This window comes from Convolutriloba macropyga, chromosome 10, assembly GCF_964194025.1.
Source record: "Convolutriloba macropyga chromosome 10, txConMacr16.3, whole genome shotgun sequence".
NCBI lineage: Eukaryota > Metazoa > Xenacoelomorpha > Acoela > Convolutidae > Convolutriloba > Convolutriloba macropyga.
In genome coordinates, this window is record NC_134477.1 from 50,557,712 (window position 1) to 50,571,421 (window position 13,710).

Here is a 13,710-nt window from a genome sequence, read left to right on the forward strand (position 1 = left end):
TGTGAGCAAAATTGATGTTTTTTAAAGTAGTTTTGTGTTAGTTTTCACTAATGGAACAACTTTTCCTTAAGAAATTTTTCTCTAGGACTTGTACATTAAGAGGAAAAAAATGATGTACAATTGACCTTTGATGACTCATACATATGTTATATGAGCAAAAGTGATGTTTTTTAAAGTAGTTTTGTGTTAGTTTTTACTAATGGAACAACTTTTACTTAAGAAACTTTTCTCTAGGACCTGTACATTAAGAGGAAAAAAAATGATGTACAATTGACCTTTGATGACTCATACATATGTTATATGAGCAAAATTGATGTTTTTTAAAGTAATTTTGTGTTAGTTTTCACTAATGGAACAACTTTTCCTTAAGAATTTTTCCTCTAGGACTTGTACATTAAGAGGAAAAAAATGATGTACAATTGACCTTTGATGACTCATACATATGTTATGTGAGCAAAATTGATGTTTTTTAAAGTAGTTTTGTGTTAGTTTTCACAAATGGAACAACTTTTCCTCAAGAAATTTTTCTCTAGGAATTGTACATTAAGAGGGAAAAAATGATGTACAATTGACCTTTGATGACTCATACATATGTTATGTGAGCAAAATTGATGTTTTTTAAAGTAATTTTGTGTTAGTTTTCACTAATGGAACAACTTTTCCTTAAGAATTTTTCCTCTAGGACTTGTACATTAAGAGGAAAAAAATGATGTACAATTGACCTTTGATGACTCATACATATGTTATGTGAGCGAAATTGATGTTTTTTAAAGTAGTTTTGTGTTAGTTTTCACAAATGGAACAGCTTTTCCTTAAGAAATTTTTCTCTAAGACTTGTACATTAAGAGGGAAAAAATGATGTACAATTGACCTTTGATGACTCATACATATGTTATGTGAGCAAAATTGATGTTTTTTAAAGTAGTTTTGTGTTAGTTTTCACTAATGGAACAACTTTTCCTTAAGAATTTTTCCTCTAGGACTTGTACATTAAGAGGAAAAAAATGATGTACAATTGACATTTGATGACTCATACATATGTTATGTGAGCAAAATTGATGTTTTTTAAAGTAGTTTTGTGTTAGTTTTCACTAATGGAACAACTTTTCCTTAAGAAATTTTTCTCTAGGACTTGTACATTAAGAGGAAAAAAATGATGTACAATTGACCTTTGATGACTCATACATATGTTATATGAGCAAAAGTGATGTTTTTTAAAGTAGTTTTGTGTTAGTTTTTACTAATGGAACAACTTTTACTTAAGAAACTTTTCTCTAGGACCTGTACATTAAGAGGAAAAAAAATGATGTACAATTGACCTTTGATGACTCATACATATGTTATATGAGCAAAATTGATGTTTTTTAAAGTAAAATTTATGTTAGTTTTCACTAATGGAACAACTTTTCCTTAAGAATTTTTCCTCTAGGACTTGTACATTAAGAGGAAAAAAATGATGTACAATTGACCTTTGATGACTCATACATATGTTATGTGAGCAAAGTTGATGTTTTTTAAAGTAGTTTTGTGTTAGTTTTCACAAATGGAACAACTTTTCCTCAAGAAATTTTTTCTAGGAATTGTACATTAAGAGGGAAAAAATGATGTACAATTGACCTTTGATGACTCATACATATGTTATGTGAGCAAAGTTGATGTTTTTTAAAGTAGTTTTGTGTTACTTTTCACTAATGGAACAACTTTTCCTTAAGAATTTTTCCTCTAGGACTTGTACATTAAGAGGAAAAAAATGATGTACAATTGACCTTTGATGACTCATACATATGTTATGTGAGCAAAATTGATGTTTTTTAAAGTAGTTTTGTGTTAGTTTTCACTAATGGAACAACTTTTCCTTAAGAAATTTTTCTCTAGGACTTGTACATTAAGAGGGAAAAAATGATGTACAATTGACCTTTGATGACTCATACATATGTTATATGATCAAAATTGATGTTTTTTAAAGTATATTTGTGTTAGTTTTCACTAATGGGACAACTTTTTCTTAAGAAATTTTTCTCTAGGACTTGTACATTAAGAGGAAAAAAATGATGTACAATTGACCTTTGATGACTCATACATATGTTATATGATCAAAATTGATGTTTTTTAAAGTATATTTGTGTTAGTTTTCACTAATGGGACAACTTTTTCTTAAGAAATTTTTCTCTAGGACTTGTACATTAAGAGGAAAAAAATGATGTACAATTGACCTTTGATGACTCATACATATGTTATATGAGCAAAAGTGATGTTTTTTAAAGTAGTTTTGTGTTAGTTTCCACTAACGGAACAACTTTTCCTTAAGAATTATCCTCTAGTACTTGTACATTAAGAGGAAAAAAATGATGTACAATTGACCTTTGATGACTCATACATATGTTATGTGAGCAAAATTGATGTTTTTTAAAGTAATTTTGTGTTAGTTTTCACTAATGGAACAACTTTTCCTTAAGAAATTTTTCTCTAGGACTTGTACATTAAGAGGAAAAAAATGATGTACAATTGACCTTTGATGACTCATACATATGTTATGTGAGCAAAATTGATGTTTTTTAAAGTAGTTTTGTGTTAGTTTCCACTAACGGAACAACTTTTCCTTAAGAATTATCCTCTAGTACTTGTACATTAAGAGGAAAAAAATGATGTACAATTGACCTTTGATGACTCATACATATGTTATGTGAGCAAAATTGATGTTTTTTAAAGTAATTTTGTGTTAGTTTTCACTAATGGAACAACTTTTCCTTAAGAATTTTTCCTCTAGGACTTGTACATTAAGAGGAAAAAAATGATGTACAATTGACCTTTGATGACTCATACATATGTTATGTGAGCAAAGTTGATGTTTTTTAAAGTAGTTTTGTGTTAGTTTTCACTAATGGAACAACTTTTCCTTAAGAATTTTTCCTCTAGGACTTGTACATTAAGAGGAAAAAAATGATGTACAAATGACCTTTGATGACTCATACATATGTTATGTGAGCAAAATTGATGTTTTTTAAAGTAGTTTTGTGTTAGTTTTCACTAATGGAACAACTTTTCCTTAAGAAACTTTTCTCTAGGACTTGTACATTAAGAGGGAAAAAATAATGTACAATTGACCTTTGATGACTCATACATATGTTATGTGAGCAAAATTGATGTTTTTAAAGTATATTTGTGTTAGTTTTTACTAATGGAACAACTTTCCCTTAAGAAATTTTTCTCTAGGACTTGTACATTAAGAGGAAAAAAATGATGTACAATTGACCTTTGATGACTCATACATATGTTTTGTGAGCAAAATTGATGTTTTTTAAAATAATTTTGTGTTAGTTTTCACTAATGGAACAACTTTTCCTTAAGAATTTTTCCTCTAGGACTTGTACATTAAGAGGAAAAAAAATGATGTACAATTGACCTTTGATGACTCATACATATGTTATGTGAGCAAAAATTGACGTTTTTTAAAGTAGTTTTGTGTTAGTTTTCACTAATGGGACAACTTTTCCTTAAGAAATTTTTCTGTAGGAATTGTACATTAAGAGGAAAAAAATGATGTACAATTGACCTTTGATGACTCATACATATGTTTTGTGAGCAAAATTGATGTTTTTTAAAGTAATTTTGTGTTAGTTTTCACTAATGGAACAACTTTTCCTTAAGAATTTTTCCTCTAGGACTTGTACATTAAGAGGAAAAAAATGATGTACAATTGACCTTTGATGACTCATACATATGTTATGTGAGCGAAATTGATGTTTTTTAAAGTAGTTTTGTGTTAGTTTTCACTAATGGAACAACTTTTCCATAAGAAATTTTTCTCTCGGACTTGTACATTAAGAGGAAAAAAATGATGTACAATTGAACCTTGATGACTCATACATATGTTATGTGAGCAAAATTGATGTTTTTTAAAGTAGTTTTGTGTTAGTTTTCACTAATGGGACAACTTTTCCTTAAGAAATTTTTCTCTAGGACTTGTACATTAAGAGGGAAAAAATGATGTACAATTGACCTTTGATGACTCATACATATGTTATATGATCAAAATTGATGTTTTTTAAAGTATATTTGTGTTAGTTTTCACTAATGGGACAACTTTTCCTTAAGAAATTTTTCTCTAGGACTTGTACATTAAGAGGGAAAAAATGATGTACAATTGACCTTTGATGACTCATACATATGTTATATGAGCAAAAGTGATGTTTTTTAAAGTATATTTGTGTTAGTTTTTACTAATGGAACAACTTTTACTTAAGAAACTTTTCTCCAGGACCTGTAAATTAAGAGGAAAAAAATGATGTAAAATTAACCTTTGATGACTCATACATATGTTATGTGAGCAAAATTGATGTTTTCCGACTACCTTGTTTTGATCCGTGGATGAGTTATATAGGTTGAAACGATGGATGAGCTACATGAACACAAAAGAAGTTTTTTAACTTACTTTGCACAAGTTTTCTGTTTTGAACCACTACTCTTGCTTAGGGTTTCTTGATGCGCTCTGATGATAGACAAACAAAATTCTGTTCCTCTGGTTTCCAGATGTTCTTTTTTGCTTCCTTATGCCAATTTGTTTTTGAAGTGCTCGGAATTCAAACAAGGTTTATTCCGTCTTTTGTGTAATTTTATTCTCTGCAACTAAGGTGACAAGATGTTGTTACACCCAAATGTTCTTTTTGACACTACTCGTTTTTCTGATAGATCCTTCAAAACTAAAAAAAAAGATGTTTCTATACTTTTCGGATTCCTCAAGGACCTAACTTCTTAGTATAACTTCAAACAATGATTTCTTTTCAAATGATGAATTAACCTGATTTAAATTGCAGGAAGTTACTCTCAACTTGTGTTCTTTCTAATCGAAGATTGTCTTCCCTGTCAATTGGTCTTTGCCGGACAAAACAACAGTTGATGTGGTCAAAGTTTCAGTAAATTATTATCTTTCAGAATGCTTTTTTTGTTCCTTTTTTTATAAATTCTATTGAAGAATCAATTACTTCCTTTTATCGTGTTCGAACTTGTTGTTTTCGGATACGAATTTCGTCAAAATGTAATACGTCTGAACGATATGGCTTATTGTGTAATAAATGAAAGGGAAGTCTATTAACAGTCTGAGCCAGACGAGTTCGAGTTCGAGTTTGAGTTTGTGTTCTAAAAATAGCCCTTAGGTAATAATTTCATCAGAACGCTTCCTACCCAGACGTTTCACATGTAGTTAAAAAACAAAATCTTCAACGTGAGACTGCATACCGATACATAGATTATTCAAATTAGACACCCAGATTTCTGCTACTGCGCAAAAGTGTTCACTGGATTTATAGCCCGCAAACGTTTGTATACAAACAATCTTTTTCACAGGGTTTAAATATCCCTTATAAACTTATAAAGTTGTGTGCTTCAAAGTTGCGTATGCAGGAATTAACCCTGATTACGCAATATCAATATATAGTTTATTCACATTAGAAAGTGTTCTACGCAAAAGTGTTCGTGACAAATATAGAGTGGATTTAAAGCCCTTAGGTATTTGCCGGGTTTACAGACAGTATTCTCCACAGTGTGTTTATATTACTTATTAAAGAGGCAAGCCAACATATCCTGTTCAAAAAGGTAAGTCTTTTACAATTTCAGGCAACAGTCCTAAACTAAAAGGGAATAATTGCCAAGAACTTTTCATCCGCGCGCATGATCGAACACGTTTGGGTAAAAAGAGCCAAAAATTGTCATAGGGTGTATAGGTTTGTTACTACTCTCCACGGGTTCTCCTCAGCATCTAGAACATCAATGCTTGCCCAATTCTTTACAGTTCATCTATATGAATCTACACCCCATTATCCCCATTACACCCTTTATCTTGCATCGTTTTACCCCCTACTATTACTTTTTGGGGGGTATTTCTGGGGGTAAAATCTAAAAATCCCCCCAATACCCCCATTAGCGCCATAACGACCTAATCTTACATCGTTTTACCCCCTATAGACAACTACCCCCACTATAACATCAGTTTGGGGGTAATCAGGGGAGAGTAGTAATTTCGACATGGGAAGGCTTAAACGTCAATGTAAGTTTCTGCTTAATATGCACCGGCTATTCATGCATTGACGTCATTTTTTTTAAAAAGAGTTAAGTAGAGTAAGCAAAAATCGAAATTGCTAACTTAAAAAACTTAAAAACTTTTTTGTACTTTCAAAAAAATTGTCCTTTATTCAACTATGAATTTTATTTGTTAAGCTGTATTCTTGTATATTTACTAAAAATACATCAAAGGCAATAATATATCAAAGAATGTAGGAACTCTTCTGACAATGAAGAGAAATTAACATTTTCTTGTTATAAAACCCTAGCGTGTGTGTGATTTATTCTGGCAATGCAATTCGTAGTCTTTCCCCTATAGTCAAAACTGTTATAGGGCCTAAAAACGTATTCTTCACCTAATTAGAACAGTACTAATGGAACGCTTTGACGCAGCTCTAGAGCCTAGCATATTGCTGTTTAAGTTTAAAATACAGTGCGTTATAGCGGTAAATTTAAATACACTGCTGTGATGTTTCATATTGGAGGCTCACTTTCCCGTGCATTGGGTTGATCAGGCCTCTTTTTTCTTTTTCAATAAAAAATTCTTCGCAAAAAGGGTGGTTTAACGACGAACGGCCAGGTCGATCTATGATGAAAAATATCACTTTAACATCATTTAGTGTTTCGTGTCGGATTTGGGAACCGTGCCGACTCACCGTCACTGTCTCCTCTGATTGGCTGGAATTCACTGTTATTTATTTTGCCAGATCCATTCAGTGGAATTTTCCCAAATGAAGCCTGTGCAGAATTGAGGTTAGTTCCAATAACCGGATATTTTATTCGTTATTTCAGGTTTCAGAACTATTAAATGAAAATTTGTTGCCCCATCATGCCCCATCGTGCTGTTTATGCATGCCCCGGTTGAAACTCTAATAGTACATCAAGCAAGTTTACAAGTTGTTGAAAAAAGGAAATTAAGAGTTATATTGTTGAAATGTGCAATATTCAAGAGCTTTGATATTGTACCTATCAAAATTATCAAAAAGATCCCTTCAAAGATTTTGATTCGAATTTATCACCCTATCTCAATGGGCGGGCGCAAAAGTTTTGCGGTCACGACTGCTTCTATTTTTTCAATGATACTTTTTTACATGACCGTTGATAAAAACGAAATTGGCAACATGTTGAACCCTCGTTGGCTTCCATCATTTTTAACTGTTATATAGAACAATTTTTTGTGAAGTAATTAGATTGCTAATAAATTTTTATTACTGTTAAAAGTTACAAGTGAATGAAAATGTAAAATTGCGGGGAATGAAAAAAATAACGTTTATGCAAATTAAATGTAATAAGGGTCAAATAAACAAAGGAATTTTTTTGTTTATTACAAAATATAAAACATAGAAAGATCTTCTGCAGTTTGTTGGTTTTTTTGTGTAGAGAAGAAGTTGATCTGATCTTTAAAAAAATTTCCTTCCATTCACACCCCCACTAGAATATCATAATCCACATTTTTTCATTTTGTATAACTTTAGATCATCATATTCCAATTATGAAGGACAGTCTCAGCTCTTTTTATGTTGTACAAGTCCTTAAAAGAGCAAAAACAAGCATTAGTTTGTTCAGATAGAACCAAAAACAATTATAATGTCTATGCTGAAAAAAAACAGATCCTGTTTCTCATAAAGATTACCTACTTTATTGAAATAAGGTAACAAAAATGATTTTTTTAATATAAAGGCTTTCCAGTTGAATAAAAACAATCAAACAAGGAGAATAATGAGATTCCGTTTGCCCAGACTTTGTCATAATGACCTCTTAATTCAAAATTTGAAATTTGCTCCGTTACCTACCCCCCCCCCCCCCCACCCCCCCCCCCCGTTCAAGGAGCACAAAATATTCTTGCTCTTTCTCGAAAAGATGCGTTCTATTTACAAAATCTAGATAACATTTTATGAGAAAAATTAGGGCTTCTAATAAAATTATGAAAGTTTGCGAAACTCATACTTAAAAATTATACTCCAATGTTATTGCTTCAATTGTGATAAACTCTTCTTTGCCCCAAAATCTACTCCAAACTTTCCGCATTAGTAAAAATCACTCGAAAATTAGATACGTAAAATGACCGAAGTTAGGAGACATCCGTTATATCTTATTTTTCAGAAAAAGCTTTAAAAAACTTTAAAATTGTAAAATAGGTGACAATTCTTGTAGCACGTTTCCGCTCATTTTAGGTATCTTATATTCACATTAAAAGTATCTCCAATCCTCAACCAAGCCTAATTAAAACCGCGCACTTTGAGCATGCAAAATTGATTTAATAATCTTGTAATAAGCACTTTATTAGAGTTTTAAACTAAGTTTTTAAAGCTTTAAAGCAATTTAAAAACAAACAACTTTAAAAACAAATTCGAAAAATCGAGCTATCGGTTTTTTTCCGAAAATTCCCTCGCTCAAAAAAGATCTTGTATATCAGTGTTTGACTGGAAAACGCAGGGGCACTATAAGTAGGAGCACTGAAGTAGAAACCAATAAAGGTTTTTGTTAACCAAGAAAAGATCATTGACTTGAAAATCCGACAAATATCATCAAAAAATATTGAGAGATTTTTCAGAAAAAGTCAAATTTCTTATTTTAATTCACTGAAAAATAAATTTTGTTTAAAAACTTGTCAAAGAGTTTAATCGAGCTCTATTTAATAACCTCTTTGTTATCTTTTTGGTCAGTCAATTTTTACTATATTGTATGCTGGAAGACAGGAGCTGTCTTTCGTGGTCAAAAATTCTTCCATCGGAAACGTCTTCTGATTTTACAAGCATCAAAATCTTGCTCTTTATCACTTGTTTATTGTTTTTGCGCGTTGATTATTTACTACCAAATGTATGGATTGTGTTGATGTGCTCAAACAACCAGAAATAATAGTTTGGAAAAATTTGTGAAAATTTTAATTTTTTTTATTTTTGTCGGGAGAAATTCTATTGAAACTATGTTTAGCTGTCCGTAGCAAATAGTGTAAGCTTCTTATTTTTTTCTTCTGCTTTAGTGATTCGGTAATTCAACAAGGCGGCTCGCTAATGTGCGATGGCACATAAGGTTCCGACCCCGCCCATCCACAATTTTGGCATAATTGTCTAACAAATGAGGAGCAGATAGAAAAACCCCAAAAATATTTTTTGCGAATCCCAAAAAGTCCAAGTCTTTTTCAAAAAATTCTGTATGAACGATAAGATAGCCTCCAAAGCAAATAACTCAGTGGAGTAAAAATTGATGCATTAGATTGCTGTAATATGTCAATATTAAGAAAGCGAGTCAAGACGAACAGCAAAATCAAACAACAACAACAACAACAAACATTAATTACATCAAAAAATTTATGTCCCTCTTAAAAACTAAATTTAATAAAAAAGTCAACATACCGTCAGATAAACCTAAAACTAAACAAAAATAACTTATAAATCACCAGAAAACATATGCGACCAGTCCATAAAAAGGTTTGGTAACAATTATACAAAAAAGAACAAAAACAGTAAAGTAAAAAGATTAACTTATTTTTTTTGAAACAGTTAACTACAAATTAATAAATACCATTATGAATCAAATAATATTACCACAAATCTACGATTACAACTGTTTCTATAGAAGGGCATTAGGACTTGTCTTTATTCATTTTTTAAAGCGGCTAAAAAGAACAACAAAAAAACAAACAAAATTTCAATTGAAACTTGCCCGAAAACACTGTCAAAACCGTCAAGCCATATTTTGGCCCTCAAAAAGTATTCGATTGCGCCTTTTTCAAACAGCTATAATGTATTACGTGGCCATTCATTAGTAAGACTAAGTAACAAGTAGACAAAAAGCGAAGTGCTAAAGTAATACTTTTAATTTCTTTTTGCGAAACAAAGTTACATTCAATGTCATGAAAGGCATTAAATAAAAAAAACTATTTAAATAGGGTCGTTTATTCATGAAAAAGAAGCCCTCGAGAGCTGCAATTAACCAGAATATTTCTTTCATCTACAAAAGAACGTCAAATATGACAAAAATCAAATTAATTTACTCTTTTTTTGTGAAAAACCGGTGTCGAAACCAGTAAGGTCATAACAAATTCTTTAAAAAAAGATTTTGGGACACCAATCCCTTTTATTCTCTTGACACCCATAATGTCATATTTGACCTGTTATTAACTAACGAGATTAGGTAACAAAAAGAAACATAAAAAGAACAAAATTGCGAAATTGAAAAGTTTTTTTTTTAATTTTTGAAAACAATTGTCTGCTAATAGCTATATACCAATATCAGAATATCGGTCTTCTATTTGTCCATGAAAAGCCAATGAAAGCTATCACTATACAGGAAATTTCATACGACCGAAACGACAAAGTATAAATGACAGTTAGAAAAAATTTAAAAAATTCAATTGATTTCTTCAAGAAAGAGGCGTCGAGGCGTTAAAACGATGATGTATATGTTTCACGATTTTAATATGTGCCTTATTCTGAACGCTAATAATGTGACATGAGAACTGTGATAATGTGATAATGTGACAAAATTAGAAAACGTGAAAAACTGGCAAATATCAAAACAAACAAAAATCTGAAATCTTGTAGTATCAAAGCCAGAAAACAATAACTTTAGGCTTAAAGCTGCAATTGAGAATAAATGTTAAATCAGTAGAACGAGGAAGCATTCTTTCTTTGCTGAAACTAAGCTGGAAGTTGAACAAATTAAGAAAAAAATAGAGGAAAAGTTATTTAAGCCATTATTTATTGAAAAGTCATTTATTTTTTTTTAAAAAAAGAAACGACCATAAACTTTCAAGTAAAAAACTAAATGCATTAGCTTCGACCTGCTTAGTAAGCGAATTGGTTGGACCTATCACTCCTGAGCTTTGATTTGATATTAAAAAAAGTTCTTTTCCTTATTATTAAAAAAAGGTCTTTTTTTTTAAAAAAAAAGACCGACTGATTACAACCCGATTTTTTTTGGATTGTAACAGTCCAAGAGTGGCCCAAAACTATCCCTGCTAATGTTTTTTGTCCGTTAGGAACAATTGATCTTTCGAATGTTGTAGATATGGACAATTTGTTAATTGAAAACTCAAAATAAATTCTGCATTTTTGATAATCAACGAATAAAGTTAGCAAAAAGGGCAAAGTTTTAACTACAGAGAACTCTCAGCGGACTCTGAAGTAGAAATAGCCCCCTCTGAGTCTACAAAGGTTGTATGAGTGTTGTTTGGGGGTGTACTGTCAAATTTAATCAAATTGAACTAAATTAGCTTATTTCGTGCTGTTTTTGATGAAAAAGGCTAAATTTTGAAATGTTTATCCAGATTTTTTGACCAAAAAAATTAAATTAAAACAATCAACAATGCTTGTTCGTCTTCAAAAATAAAATAAACGAATACATTCTTAAAAATTATTGCAAATTTTAGCAAAACTGACGAAAATTTAGGCAAAAATTCCGGAAAATGTGAATAAAAACAACGTGAATTCACTCTACTTTTCTCAGAAGTTTAAACCTCGATAACTCCCTGTGGAAAACGAAAATTAAAAAAATCTTTTTAATTCCATATTCTACGCCGGACGAGCTTTCTATTGATACCAGTCTCAACTCTCTACGATGAATATATCGATCGGCGAAAATTCACGGAACAAAAAAAACCCAGTTGAGTATATAGTTCCTCCCCCCTCAAGAGGGTCGGAACAATAAAAATGACAATTCTGTTATTGAAAATTGGATAGTTTTTTTCTAGATTTGAAGGTCAGCGGACAATGATTACGCAAGAAATTTGGGCTCTTGTTTTGAAAATGTCTCATTTATTTGAGTTTTTTTGGATCGCTGGCGGACAAAACTTAGTAGTTGCAACCAGTAGACGTATCTAAATCTAAAAAGTACAACAGTTTCTACTATAGTGGTCCTGGAAAACAAGAGTTAGCTTTCGTGGTAGAAATTTCCATCAAAAACCTCTTCTAATTTTAAAAGCTTTAAAATTTATTTTTTTTTCAAATTTTTCACGTTTGTAGGTTATAATTCGTTTTTACAAACTAATTGTAGTATTGTGATGTTTCTAAAGAGACAGAATTGTTGATTTTCAAAAATTCGTAGAAGTTTTTTAATATGTTGTTTCGGGAAAAATTCTATCACATCTACTTTTGGCTGCCCGTAGCAAAATCTGTTAGCTTCTGACCATTTTCTTTTGCTTTAGTGGTTCTGTAGGCCATTTTAATTACAATTTTCAAAATAAAAGGCTGATAGTTTTTTTTTCTAGATTTGCAGGTCAGAACACATTGGTAAACTCTGTCTCAAGAAATTCAGTCACTTTTTTGAAATTATCTCACCGTTTTGAATTATTTTTGGTTCGCTGACGGTCAAAACTTAGTGGTTACCACCAGTAGTATTTAAAAATTTTCAACTAAAAAAACAGTTTCTACTTTAGCGTGTCCTGGAAAACAAGATTTAGCTTTCGTGGTCAAAACTTCTTCTTCATTCAAAAACGTGTTTTAATTTTCCTGCTTCCAAATTTAGTTCTTTTTCTACAAATTTTTCACATTAACTGGCCATAAATCTTTAATTCCAAGTATATGGTGTGTTGTGAGGAATCAAAAAGCCAGATATGTTGATTTTGAAAAATTTGTAATAGTTTTAAATTTTTTCGGGAAAAAAATCTATCACATCTACGTTCGGCTGTCCGTAGCAAGATGTGTTATCTTCTGACCAATTGCTGTAGTTTTAGTGGTTCTGTAGGTCCATTTTAATTTTGAAATTTCATAACAAATATCTGATATTTCGTCTGGATTCGGAAGTCAGAAGACATTGGTATACTCCGCCTCCAGAATTTCAGCCTCTTTTTTTAAAAAAAATCTCACTTTTTTAATTTAGTTTTTTTGTCTCTCTGGCGGTCAAAACCTGGCTTTTATCACTAGTAGAAGTATCTAAATCTAAACAGAACAACAGTTTATACTACAGTGGGTCTTGGAAAACAAGGGTTATCTTTCGTGATCGAAAAACCTTCCTTCAAAACGTCTTCTACATTTACAGGCTTCAAAACATATTTATTTTCAATTTTTTCATGTTTGTAGGCTATAAATCGTTACTACCAAGTATATGGAGTGTTGTTATGTGTCTAACCAGCCAGAAATGTTGGTTTTGAAAAATTCGTGGAAGTTTTAACCTTTTTAAATTTTTTTTTCGGAAAAAATCTATCACATCCACGTTTGGTTGCCAAAAGCAAAATGGTTGCCAAAAGCAAAATGATTACCAAAAGCAAAATGTGCAAAAGCAAAATGTGTAAAGTCTCTAGGTCCATTTTAATGACTTTTTTCATTATAAAAAACTGATAGTTTTTACTAGATTTGGAAATCAGAAGACATTGGTGGACTCTGCCTCAAGAAATTCAGCCTCTTTTTTTTGAAAAGATCTCACTTGTTTTCTTTGTTTTTGTTTCCCTGGCGGACAGAACCTATTTAATACCAATAATAAATGTATTTAAATCTAAAAAGAACAACAGTTTCTACTATAGTGGATCCTGGAAAACAAGAGTTAGCTTTCGTTGTCGAAATTTCCTTCAACATCGTTTTTTAATTTTACAGGCTTCAAAATTTATTTGTTTTTCAAACTCTGTTATGCTTGTAGGCTATAATTCATTACTACCACGTCTATGGAGTGTTGTGTTGTTTATAACCAGCCAAAAAAGTTGATCTTGAAAAATTC

General features: G+C 31.1%; 2 protein-coding genes across 3 annotated transcripts in view; one reads left to right on the top strand and one right to left on the bottom strand.

Moving 5' to 3' along the window:
* Positions 1-13,710, bottom strand: part of LOC142348656 (large ribosomal subunit protein mL54-like) — a 285,508-nt gene that overhangs the window by 185,092 nt on the left and 86,706 nt on the right. The window lies entirely within an intron of this gene.
* LOC142348061 (uncharacterized) overlaps positions 1-13,710 on the top strand; it is a 69,827-nt gene that overhangs the window by 21,275 nt on the left and 34,842 nt on the right. Inside the window, exon 2 of the mRNA XM_075399228.1 lies at positions 6,678-6,810. Coding sequence (XP_075255343.1) covers positions 6,678-6,810 — 133 coding nt within the window. The remainder of the gene's footprint in view (positions 1-6,677; positions 6,811-13,710) is intronic.